This window comes from Coloeus monedula (assembly GCF_965178545.1).
Source record: "Coloeus monedula genome assembly, chromosome: 21".
Taxonomy (NCBI): Eukaryota; Metazoa; Chordata; class Aves; order Passeriformes; family Corvidae; genus Coloeus; species Coloeus monedula.
The window spans coordinates 9,464,840-9,477,616 of record NC_138801.1 but is presented as its reverse complement, the minus strand read 5'-3'; the positions used below and the strand labels follow the sequence as shown (position 1 = coordinate 9,477,616).

The following is a 12,777-nucleotide window of genomic DNA, read 5'->3' as shown; positions in this document are numbered from 1 at the left end:
GAGAGTCAGGGAGAGGTTTGGCTGGGGGGTCCTTGTCCCCAGACCCCACTAGCCCTGTGTGGCTCTCCTGGCCCCGAGTCTGGCCCCCAGGCTGGCAGGTGGGTGGTCACCAGGCTGGTCTGGGTTTGCAGCCAGCTGCTCTCAGCTTGGTTTGGTCCCCAAAAATGTGGGATGAAAGAGCCCCATGAGCCCGACCCGAGCTCCAGGTGGGCCATTTGTGGAGTCCTCGGGGACACCCCCGGTGACAGCAATGTCTTGCTGAGATGCAGCAGTTACCTGGCAATGCACAATGGCTTTTCTTGTATTGCTGCTGCTAAACCCCCTCTCCACATCTGGGCTGGGGCTCAGTCCCAGTGATGCCTTGAGAGACCTCCCAGAAACAGAGACTAGACAGGAGCAAGGGAATAAAGGGAGGTATTTATTTGAAAGGCCTTCAAAGGTACCCCTGGGGAGCCAGAGGCCACTGCCAGGATGGACCCCAAGATGGACCCCAGGTCATGAGTTCTTCACTCTTTTATAGGTTTGGTTCATTGGCATAGCAGGGTTAATTCTCCAATCAAAGCTCCAGTTTTCCCCACAGCTTATCCCCCCCTTAGTGGCTCTTTGGTTTATACTTTTGGTGTAGGAAAGTCTAGGTGTCCTTGGAGAGCAGGGCCAGAGAGGCTTTGTTATGTCTACCCAGCACAAGAGAGCAGAAGTGAACAGGCTCCAAGAAACTCCAGAGTGACACACCAGGCAGTGCAGGACTGGAAAAATATAAGGGTTAAAACCTAAGGCATCACCAGGGGCTCTGGGGAAGTGGTCAGGCTGCCCGAGACCTGCTGCTCCCTCTCTGCTGGGAAGATGCAGCAATCAGACTTTCCAGGAAAGCCTGTTACCATGGCAGGGCTCAGCTGCTGCTGCTGCAAAAAAAAAAAAAAAAACCAAACCAACCAATCTAGATGGTGCAAAGCTGAGCAATCCTGAGCACTGCGGTGCCCTCACTGTCTGGGGGTGTTTGTAGGGCACAAATGGCCTCAGGGTGAGCAGTTGGGGTTAAGTTGGGGCTTGCACCTGGGTGTAAGAGGAGCCACCAGGCCTGGGAGAGAAGGCAGCAGAAGCTGTGACACTGCAGAGCAGATCTGCCCCCTGCCCCCACCACAGTCCTGCTTGTCTCAGTCACACTGGGATGGGCAGAATCCCCGTGAGGTCACAGCAGCACTTTGATGGTTGACTTGAGAAAGTTCTGCAAAGAATGCAGCTGCCCCAGGTGTTCCTAGAGCAGCCTCCTCAAAGGAGTCCTTAATGAACTGCAGCAGCTCCCTCTGCTCGCCCCAGCACCCCTCCTGAGCTCTCAGTCCTACTGATGGGGGAACAGGGCCAGGGAAGCCATCACAGGCTGGGAGGCTGGGAGCTGCATGGGGTGTCAGACCTCCAACAGGCGTTAATGGCCATGACCAGCCCAATTCAAGGGCGACAAAGCAAATGGCTGTCGTTGCTGCCTCGCCACTTGGTGAGAACACATCGTAGACCTCCCTTCTTCTGCTTTACCTGCCACCAGCTCAGCTGGCAGTGGCACGGGCTGTGCTGTCCAGCATGTGGTTCTGGCATGGGCAGGGACTCACCTCTTGAGAGCAGCGCTGTGCCAGGGTGTGGATGGGGAGGGCATCGCTGCTGCCCTGGCAGCGGAGGATGTTTTAGTGCTGCCTCCCGCTCTGGCCAGGGCAGGTTTGTCAGGTGTGACTCACCTGCCGCGTGACGGCTCTGGCTGGCCTCGGGGCGCTGACCTTTGAGTCTGGCGGATTAGCTCATGGAAACCCAAATAATGACTCGGGAAAGGGAAATACCTGGTGAGGGACAATTCCCGGACAGCCCCGATGAGCAGGGGTAGGAACAGCAAGGTGTGGTGGGGGGGACAGCTGTGCTCCCCTGGCTTTTTCCCCCAGCATCCCCGTCTGATGCAGCCAGCCAGCAAACTCCTTTGGAAAGCATTATTTCACAAAGAAAAATGTGCCGAGGCTGATGATGCCCTCGGGCAGAGGCAGAGCGCTGCTTCAGCAGCAGCTTGGGCTGAGAGATTAACTCCTTCCCCTGCACGCCTGGCTCGGGCTGCTTTTCTGGTCCTTGTGTCAGCACTGCTGGGGTACCATCCTGACCCTTACCCAGGCCCTGGGTGATGGGAAGGGCTCCGCACGTAGCCTTACACCATGGAGGGGTGGCTTTGTTTGGAAAGGGACCCTTGGCTGTGTCACCAGGTGTTGGTTGGGCTGTTCACTCCACGAGCCACTCGCATCAGCAGGTGGAGGGGGGTCCATGTCACCCTGAGCCTTGCTCCTCAGGATGCATCTGCTCCTGCACCAAGCCATAGTTTGGCTCAGACATCCTGCTCCAGGATGTGCCAAGAGGGCTGCTCTCTGCATTCCTGCAGGAGCAGCTGCTGGGACATGTTTCTCCATGCTGGGGATTGCTTTATTTTGCTCTGGACACATGGAGTACTGGTGACAAGCAGGAAAATTAAGTGTTTTTCTCAGCAGCGGGGTGGGGAGATGTGAGCTGAGAGAGGGAGTGGGACTCTCTGTGAGCTGTCACAGACAGCCAGGTGTGGGAGAGAAGGAGGGGTGTTTGTGGGGTGCCTGCACCCCAGGGTTCTCCAGCTTTGTCACTGATGTGACCCTTGGTGCACAATCTCCTGTCTCCGGACACGCGTTCCTTGGTTGTGTGGAGGGTTGAGGGCTTTCTGGGGGATTTCTTGGTGACTTTTGTCCCTGGCATGTAGGTCAGGGGCCATGCCACAGCTTTTTACCAGCTGAAATTGGGACATCTGGGCTTCTTGAGTGAATTAATCCTAGCAGAGGGCTGTTGAGCCACGCAGAGATTGAATCCTCTGGTTGGCAGCTATGGTCGTCTCATGACACCATTGTCGTCACTAGCTCTCTGTCACAGGCTGTCTCCCCTACAGCCAACAATGTGGGAGTGTTCCTCAGCCATTTCTGGGAGGAATTCAGTGGGTTTAGGTGAAAGTGCTGCAGGAGGTGTGGACCTTGCCTGGGAGTGGCTAATAAGACGTCACTTCCCTGGTGGTGAGTCTATGGTGGAGAAGTGATCTGCCCACCGAGAGGGATGGGATCAAATATCAGGAGTGTGTGAAGAGCTGTTGGCTGGGTCCATGGTGGGTCAATGTCCTGGGCAGCCATGCTGAGATGTTACAGTAGAAAAGGGAAGTAGAAGAACTGGGCAGTGAAGGGGAGGGAAGCATGAGAGCCAGGACAAATACAGGATCCAAATTTCTTGCACCTCAGGTGGTGTCAGGCAGGGTTAGTGATCGCGTGCTGCTGGACCCTCTGCCTGCCCAGGACATCTCTTGGGATGGCTGACACCTGGGGATGGAGCTGCCCTGCACAGGTTTCCCTGGAGGAATCCCCATGACCCTTGACCTCAGCCTGCTCCTACGTGTGTAACAGCAACTGCTGCCTTGCCCTGGCCTTGATAAACCTGGTGTAATTCTTGGTGTGGTCCTGTGCAGGGCCAGGAGCTGGACTTTGATAGTCCTTGTCGGTCCCTTCCAACTCAGGATAGTCCATGAGTCTATGAAATGTCATTTTGCAGTGAGTGACAAATGCAAAATCCTGAGTGGTGCTGGAGTATGAGAGTCCAGCCTGTGGTTTCAATTTTTTCTCAGGCAAGGTCCCACTGGGATCACTGAGGTCGAGTGAGTGAATCCTCCTATTCCCACAGTCTGTAAGTTGTGCAAACTGCTGTCCCTGCAGATGCTGAGCCCCATGGGGAAGGGAGGACAAGCATCCCACCATCCAATCCCTCTCCCCAGGCCCACGCTGAGCAACGGGAACTCTTCCAGCAAAGGAGAGTAGAAATCCAGGCAGTGCAATTAGAATTATAATAATAGTAATTAATGCCTTGCGTCTCTCTAAGGATTTTCTAGTGAGGCTTGCCAGGTGCTGGCTGGGCATTGACTGATCAAAGCCACAGCACCCACATGAAGGGGATGGGTGCCAGCTGGGCCACGGGACCTCAGTGCCTCAGCTGGGGACTCGCTCTCCCTGCCCTCACCTTCCTCCGTGGTTTGGAGGGGAAGATTAGGAAGAGCTGCTTTAAGAATCCCAGGGATGAGGGTTAATGGATGGGGGAGAAGACCAGGTCGGGGGCACTCTGTGTGTTACCCAGGGGTGCTCGTCTGGCCCCAGTCATGTGAGCTAAAGGGCCTGTGAGTGTCTCTGTGTGCAGGGGCATAAATGAGCTCTAATGCATCGACTCCTGTCTGTGCACGTGTCTGTATGTGGGAGGCTGCTCCTGCACACACGTTTCAGTCGACACACAAATGCCAGTCTGTGGGCTTGCACAGACACAAGCCAGCACAGTAACACAGGGGCTGGAGAAAATGCTTTACAGGGAGAGGCTTGAAGATCTCAAATCACTCCGTTTACCACAGACATTGAGAGGTGTCTTTATTCTGATGTGTAAACACTGCCACAAGGAGAAAGGACGTGGTGCCAAAGGACCCTTTAACATCTGAGAACAGCAGAACAAGAAGCAAGGGCTGAAGCTGCCAAAGTTGGTCTGAAGAGCAGGTGTGCACGCTGGCACAAAGGGGATGAGCAGTGGAAGCAAGCTGCCAGGGGCATGGCAGGGTTCCTCTTGCTTGGTGAAGGGCAGTCCCTCTGGTGTCTCAGCCAAGTTATTCCATAATCAGGCACTCGGTGTGAGGGTAAGCCAGTGTTATTTGTTATGCTGTTAGAGCCCCTTACATTTCAGCCTCTTTCTTACTCCTTGAGGCCTGGGGCACTGTCTTGGGGTACAGGGTGGTGAAGCATCCGTGGGATGGAGCCCAAAGCAGCTGCCCGGCCTCCTTGCAGAGCCCCTGAGCAGTGGTGCCTCCTGGCTCTGCACTGTGAGTTGTTTCTGGTCGCTTTCTGCTCTCCTCTCATCCTCCCAGGGGTTGGGCTGTGGTGGGGCTGGTGGCCCTTGTGTCTGGGAGGCTTGCTGAGACCAAGGGGCACAATAGGCAGGTGGAGTTCCAGGAGCACTGGGGAGCTGCTGCAGAGCCCTGGGACATTGTGCCAGAGTTGCCTAGAGAAGCCGTGGCTACCCCTGGACCCCTAGAAGTGTCCAAGGCCAGGTTGGACTGGAGCAACATGGTCTGGTGGAAGGTGTCCCTGTCCATGGCAGGAGATGGAATGAGATGGTCTTTAAGGTCCCTCCCAACCCAGTCTATAATTCTATCACATCTTGATCCCAAAGATTTGTACACCGCTGGTGGGACATTCAATTCCAACTCCACCCTTGGGGAAGCTGCCTGGGAGCTGCCTCGCAGATGACCCCACAGAAGGGGGATCGGGGGCTTTGGCTGTGGCCTCCTGCGAGGAGAGGGAGCGTGTGCAGGAAGGTGTGGCTGAACGGTACCACCTCTGCCTAAACTGCTGGGAGGTGTCAGCCTGAAACAGATGAGTTATTGTTGTTGCTGTTGGTATCAGATGACGTAGTTGACTGGCCAGCAAATCAGCTGAGAAGCGGTGAGGCACTGAGTGAAGCAGGGAAATTATTTAGAAAGGTAATAAACCTATGTGTAATATGAACGTATCAGGGTAATTGATTTTACTTACACAAGAATACAGAACGGCTGTCAGTGGTGTATGTAGCACAGGGAGCCCTCCATAACAGTTCTGTGTATTTTAGCTCGAGGGAAACTTAAGAAACCTAAAAGCCAACTTCCACAAAGCTCTGCTGCTTTATTTCCCCCTCCATCACAGCCACTCCGGTGCCTGCACTTATGGGGTGTGGTGGGCTCACACAAGTCACGCCCCCGCCAACCCCATTAGGAGGGGGGAGAGGCTGGAAAAGCAAAAGCAAGAGAATTTGAGGGCGGAGAGAAAGATTCATTTTGTAACAGGAGAGCAGGAGAACCTCTGGGTGTCTCCACGGTGCCGGGCAGCACCGGCCAGGCTCGCCCCTCTCCCCTGCAGCCACGAACCGCGGAGCGCCGGGCAGGTGGAAATGACCTCGCGAGATACAAAGTGCCCCGGGGTAACAAAGTGCTGCTGCCTCACGCAGCTGCGCTCACATCATTAACCCGGCATCACTCACGGCCCAGGTATGCCCAGGCATTTCCGCGGTGCCTCTCCCTGAGCAGCCCCGGCTCCTCTCGCTCAGCTCAGCCTCAGTGCAGGGGGAACTGAGGCACGGTCAGGCGGAGCTGTGCCTCCTCCGTGTCACCAGGCGCAGCTGGAAACTCCTGGAAAGACAAGAGGGGAACAAATTCAAGTCACAAACAATGCCTGTGACTTAATGATGGAGTCTTGTGTGCCTTGCACTTGCAGTCACAGCTGAGCCCTCCGTGGGCACATTTTGCCCACATGTGACACCACTCACAGCTGCTCTCCCAGCACCTGTGGTTGGAGCTTGTCTGTGCTGCTGGCAAAGCATGGCTCAGGTGATGCTCAGGTGAGGGGGATCTGAAAGGAAAATTTTATTCTAAAGCTTGTCTTGACATGTGTTTTTCTTCTCTCTTTTTAAATCTCCCTTTTAATAAGAGGAAAAAGAGGAAGGCAGAGCAGACAGAATGTAGAGGAAGTGTGAGTTCCCACCACAACAACAAAACTCTTCAAAACAATTTTTTTTAAAAAGCAAAACAATAGTCAGAAATATCAGAAAGCAAATTGTGGCAGTTTACCAAAAACCCTTAGCTTACTTTTTTTTTTTTTAACTGCTCTGAGTTTTAACTCCAGTGACTCCTCACACAAGTAGATAAGAGCAATGACTCTGGGGCATGGGCAGGTGAGCAGGGAGGCAAGAATGTAAATACACGTTTTGACTGCAATGAGTAAAATCCTCCTGAATCTGGCATCACCAGGGGCATGACGGGTGCCCTGGCACTGCAGGCATTGAATACATTGAATTACAGAATCCCAGAATCACAGACTGGTTTGGGAACTTAAAGATCATCTTGTCCCACCCCCCTGCCATGGGCAGGGACACCTTCCACTATCCCAGGGTGCTCCAAACCCTGTCCAGCCTGGCCTTGGACACTTCCAGGGATCCAGGGGCAGCCACACTTCTCTGGGCACCCTGTGCCAGGGCCTCACCTCCCTCTAAGTAAAGATTTTCTTCCTAACATCCAATCTAACCCTGCTCTGTCAGTTTAAAACCACTGCCCCTTGTCCTGTCACTATCTGCCTGTATAAAAAGTCCCTTCCTGTCCATGTTTTAAGCCTCCTTAAGGTACTAGAAAGCTGTAACGGGGTCTCCCCAAGCCTTCTCTTCTCCATGCTCCAATTATATCCCTCTAGTTACATTTTACAGACCGCTGTACACAGCATAGCCGTGATCCAGGGATGGGTCAATGCTGTGGCATTGCTGCTGGCCATGACATGACAAGGGACCCTGTGTATCTTAGCACAAATCCTTGCAGTACTGTAGCTGTGCCTGGGTGCTTTTGTTCAGCTCCTGGTGCAGGAATCCTTTGTATTCACATCGTGACCTTGGGCGAGAAACTTTGCTGTGCTTAAAATTAACTTCTCTGCAAACACGGTGCATAAACCTCCAGAGAAGCTGCAGCACGGCACAAGGGGCTCAGGTTTGGTGAAGGGTTTTTCTACCCTGAGTTGTCACATGTGTGGTGTCCCTCTGGGGCAAGGGTGCCAGTGCTGCCCCAGGGATGGGGTGGCCCCAATTGTGCACCAAGCCATGAGCCTTTGGCCACTTGCCATGGGGCAAGAGGGTTCAGTAAAATCTGCTGTAGCTCAGGGTGTTTTCACTCCCCCCTCACCCCCCCTTCTCCTAATTTGTTTGGTTTTGCTGGCAGAGCTAAACAGGGGCTGCAGAGGCTGATGAAAAAGGCTGCAGGCTCGTCTTACAAAATAAAAAGGCTGGAGCAAATTGGCGTGCCTAGCCTGGGAAAACAAAAGCTAAGGGCAGCACAAGGAGAGCGGTGTGCGGATGGATCCCAGGGTACGCCCTGCGGGAGGAGATGAGCTGCAGAAAGCCTTGGCACAAGACTGTTGAGTGTCTGTAGCCTGTGACTACACGCAGCCTGGAAACAAGAGGTAGTTCTTAAATAGCAGAGGAGGGAGAGCTTGGAAAGGTTTCCCAGCAGGAGCCCTGTGTGCCCGGAGCACACGAACTCCTTTGGTGCCTTGTGAGGGGTTTCAGGTTGCGACAGCCACCATAAGGCAGCACGGAGGGTCCCACAGCCCCGCATACCCAGGCTGGTGTCACTGCGGGGGCCGTGGGAGGACGTCTGTCTGTCCAGCCAGGTCTGTGCTGGGTGTGCTCTGCAGATAACAGCTCCTTTTACACTTATTCATTCCGCTTGTGTACACAGCCTGCTCGCCAGCAGCCGGGAGGTGCCTTTTCCCGGTGCTGCCTTTGGTGTGGGTTTTACAGATGGTTTCTATTCAGTCAGGCAGAACTCAGGGGTGTGTCTATGGCAAGTGTATGAAGTGTGCTGGTCATCCCTGGCTTCATGGAACACCCTGACCTTCACCCACTGATTCACAGGGAGCATGAAGCTGTGAAGGACTCCTCAGCCCCAGTCCCAGGTGGCTGTCAGGTCCCTTGTATTTGCCTCTTACTGGACACTTAAAGTGATTGGGGTTATGAAAATAGGAGCAGGGAGAGGTGACAGCTGGCCCTGGAGAATTACAGGGAGGACATGAGATTAGAGGGAGCAGGGATCACCAGGAGGCAAGATGGCCCCGTGCTGGGCAGCCGGCTCCTTCCCTCACAGCCTGACCCCAAAACTGGCTCCTTCCCTTATAGCAGTCAGGGATCCATCACCTGTTCCTTCCCTCATAGTCTGACCCCACAAAAGGCCCCTTCCCTTACAGCCCAGCCCGACAAACAGCTCCTTCTCTTACAGCAGTCAGGGATCCATCAGCTTCCCCTTGCTTCATAGCCTGACCCCACAGCAGTCAGGGATCCATCAGCTGCTCCTTCCCTTACAGCCCAGCCCCACAACCTGTTCCTTCCCTCAGCAGTCAGGGATCTATCAGCTTCCCCTTCCCCTGCAGCTCAGCCCTACAACCTGCTCCTTTCCCTCAGCCTGGCCGCATAATTGGCGCCTTCCCTCGGCACTCAGGGACCCACCAGTAGCCCCCGCTTCGCCGCCCGGCCGCTGCCCCGTGCCTCAGGCCCGCCCCGCTCCCTCAGCGCGGCCGGGGCGGGGCGGGGCGGGGCGGGCGCGGGGCGGGTCCCGCCCGCCGGGGCAGGCACAGCGCGGGCCGCAGGTACGGACGGAGCCGGCGAGCGCAGCGGAGCGGCCGGGCCGGCGCGGCCATGGGGAAGGTGCAGCTCTTCGAGATTCGCCTGGGCGACAGCCGCGTCGTCTACAGTCCCGGAGAGCCGCTGGCCGGCACCGTCACCGTGCGGCTCTCGGGCTCGCTGCAGTACCGAGGTGAGCCCGCGGCCTGCCGTGCCCTGCCGTGCCGTGCCCGCAGCCCGCGGGGTCACACGGCGGTGCGGATATCTCGGGGCGGGGAGGGGTTCACGGGCTGCCCTGGCCCGCGGGACGCCGTGGGGATGGTGCCGGAGAGCAGACGAGTTCCCTTCTCCGGCTCTGGGGACCGGCAGCTCCAGGGCTGCCCCATCGCTGCTGCCCCTGCTGCCATGCCGCGGCCGGGAGGGGCTGATGGGAGCAACCTGCTGGATTATTTCCTCCTCCGCTTCCTCCTCTTACTTTTTGCTCCCATCCCATAAATAAGCAAACCACCCTCCCCACCCCCTTCCCAAAACAACCTAGCGCGGGGCCGTGCCACGGCAGCCTCCGGAGCTGGCGGGTGCCCAGGGTGGCAGCGGGAGGTGGTGGAGGAGCTCGGCCGCCTCGTTCTGCTCTCCCGGAGCCCTGCGGCTTCCCAGGGCTGCCGGCATCGCCCTGGCATCGCCCCCGAACCTGGTGCCCCTGGGTCGGACGGAGCCCGAATGTGTTAGGGCCGGGCGATGGGAGGAGTGGGCGCTGTCGTGTCCCGGTGGGCAGCAGCCCTGCCCCGACGGGAGGGAGGAGATGGGCGATGCTGCGTCCTGGCAGGAGCCGTACCCACCCACCGGCTCGCAGGCAGCCGCGTTGTAACATCTCGAATGAACTCGGACGTTTGAGTTGTGGCTGTACGAGTCTGGGAGATGTCCAGGCTGTGTACGAGGTCCTGTGTGTGCCGGAGGAGAGAGTGCCCGCCGGGCAGCAGTGCTCTGCAGCAGGAGCTGTTTGGGTACGGGGTGGCTGTTGCTCCACGCGAGGCTCAGGTCGTGCTCGTGGCGGGTGCAGCCCGTCAGGACAGAGGGATGGGGCTGGACTGCAGGGAAATGAGCTGCTGGGCTCGGATCATCCAAACTGGGAGCTTCCTCCCCCGCCTTAGAGAAGTCATTCGCATTTGCAAGTCAGCTTTCTGCTCAGCTCTGTGGAAATGTGAACCGATTTGCTGTTTTCCCTGAGGTCTTGCTTGCTTCTCGTGTGTGCGTGCTGCTTCCTTTGTAACAAATTATTGGAGGGGGAAAAAAAGACCAAGTAATGTAAAATGTGAAATCTCTGTTCAAGAGCTGTCAGCCTGGATGATGGTGCCTATGCTTGCCTGTGTCTTGCTTTTGCGAGCACCTCTCTCAGTTGTCTGCAATAGCTTTTTGGAAGCTTCTTGTGGAAAAAAGTATCTAGGACAAGTGCAGACTTGTAGCCTGTTTAACTCCTGTCAGAGCAAAACAGTTGCAGATCCAGTGTTTATCTCCTCGGAGAGTACTCCCAGATGCACTACTTTCGGCAAAAATGTTCTTAATGAAGTCTGGCTGGCTTCCCTCCTCTGCCCATCCCATTGACTTCCATCCGTTCCTGAAGGTGCTTCTTGGGAGGGACAAGAGTTTGGCCTTGGAGGGTTTGGTGTGCTGGCCCCCTGTGCTGCCAGCTGGCCACGGCTACACCTTGCTGCTGCTTCAACAGCTCCCATTTGGAGAGGACCTGGCAGCTTCTGCTCTACACCAGCTCTTCTTTGCTTCCTGGTGGTGTTGTCTAGACCTTCTTTCTGCTTCCTGATTGCTTTGATTCTGAGAAGCATCAGGGTCTGGTGTTAAGTACAGGTCCTGAACTCAGGAGGGGTTTTGTGGTGGGATCTGGTGTTTGGTGCTAGTGCAGGGATTTTAGTAAAAGCTGGGGCAGCTGAACTCTAGGAAAGCTGGCAGAAGCGTTGAGCCAAAATCTGAGGTGGGCTCCATGTTGTTGTTTCTGCTGTGCTGAGGTCACCTGAGCAGCTCTTTTAGGCTGAGTTTCCCGTACAGTGGCTTCATGAGCTGGGGTAGAAACTTTCCATTACTGGTGTGTAAACTCACCCAGTTAAGTCACATTTGGATGTGAAACCAACTCCTGCCAAGCACAAGGTGACTCTTTGCTGTGTGTTCTCCCTCTTGCTGTGTATCTTATGGTCTCTGGCATTTAAACCCATCACACTTGCCTGGGATCTCTTGGGCACCCTCTCCTTCTTTCTGCATGACGGAAATGTCTCACCCTTAGAGAAAGAGGCTGCTGCAGCTGCTGAAACATCCTTTTGGTGCAACAGCAGGTTACCTGCTGAAATAGATCTTAAAGAGCCTGTTGAGCTCTGTGGGCTCAGCACTGGAGGGATCAGACAACCTGACATGCTCTGGCATCCTGCTGGGCTGTGGGGAGAGCTGGGTGGCATCAACTTATCTTACATTGTATACACTTCACCCCCACCCCTCGCCTGTGGCCAACTGTGGCTTTCCAGACTAACAAACTGCTCCCAGGAGAAGACGCCAAGTCCTCACCCCTGGCAGGCCTGGCCCACAGCACCACGGTTTGGTGCTTTCCATTTCCTGAGCCAGGCGAGTCCGGTGTGGTGACTTCTCGGTGCTGTGGTGTGTGAGATCACAGCCGGAACCAGCCTGCAGGTGACTCTTCACACGGTAACTTCTGGCTCTTGAAAATTACACCTTCTGAAAGGTGACAGTGCAAACAAACAGAGCTCGTTGTGCCTTGCTAAACATGCGAGAAATCTTGGGTCATAGGACAGCGTAGCTGGGGACACACCTTTTGGGATCATAAATGTTCCCACTTATGCTGGCGTCAGGGCCAGCCCTGCTGAGTAGCAGCGAGGGCTGTTCAGGAGCACATCATCTTCAGCTGACCTTGCAGCACCAGCACAAACACCGACTGGTCCTTGGTGACCCACGTGGACCTTCTGAGGAGCCACACTTCTTCCTGTGCCTGTGCCAGGCTGAAGGACCTTCCCAGAAAACTTTTGAGCCTCAGGGGAGAGTGCTGATGGAAATGGAGAATTCCTAATCATTGTGCCTGGCTTGCTGGGTAAATCATCAAACGTATGTGTACAAAGAATAATTAATCTTACAGGAAGCTTGCGCAGGGACAGCTGGAGATGGAGTTAATTTGGGAGGAGGGAAGCCAGATCATTTGGAGCAGGGCAGGCAGTCCTGGTTGCCGGCAGGAGCGTGCAGGAACAAAGGCTTGTGCTGCCTGGAGATGCTGGAGCACTTTCCTCTCAACTCTGTGCCTTCCAGGGGCCATGTGGATTTTTTCGGTCCCACCTGCCATTCAGCGAGGCTCCAGCAAGCGTAATGTTAAAATAACAGCCCTCTGTGCCAGGTCACCGAGAGTAAAGAAACAGCAAGTGCTTTCCGGAACAGATTTCAGCACTTTGCTATTCTCCACTCTGTTATTTGGCTGTCCACGTTTATGCAGGAATGACTTGACTTTAAAATTATTCCTTTGGACTACAAAGCTCCAGACACAAGTACCTGTGTCTGTTCATGCTCTAGAAATACGGATACATA

The 12,777-nt window shown here is 55.2% G+C and overlaps 1 protein-coding gene across 1 annotated transcript in view; it reads left to right on the top strand.

Annotated features, from left to right (window-relative positions):
- Positions 1-9,228: 9,228 nt before the first annotated feature.
- Positions 9,229-12,777, top strand: part of ARRDC1 (arrestin domain containing 1) — a 34,630-nt gene continuing 31,081 nt past the window's right edge. The window contains exon 1 of the mRNA XM_082295216.1: positions 9,229-9,385. Within this exon, the coding sequence (XP_082151342.1) occupies positions 9,268-9,385 (118 nt within the window). The 5' untranslated portion in view covers positions 9,229-9,267. The remainder of the gene's footprint in view (positions 9,386-12,777) is intronic.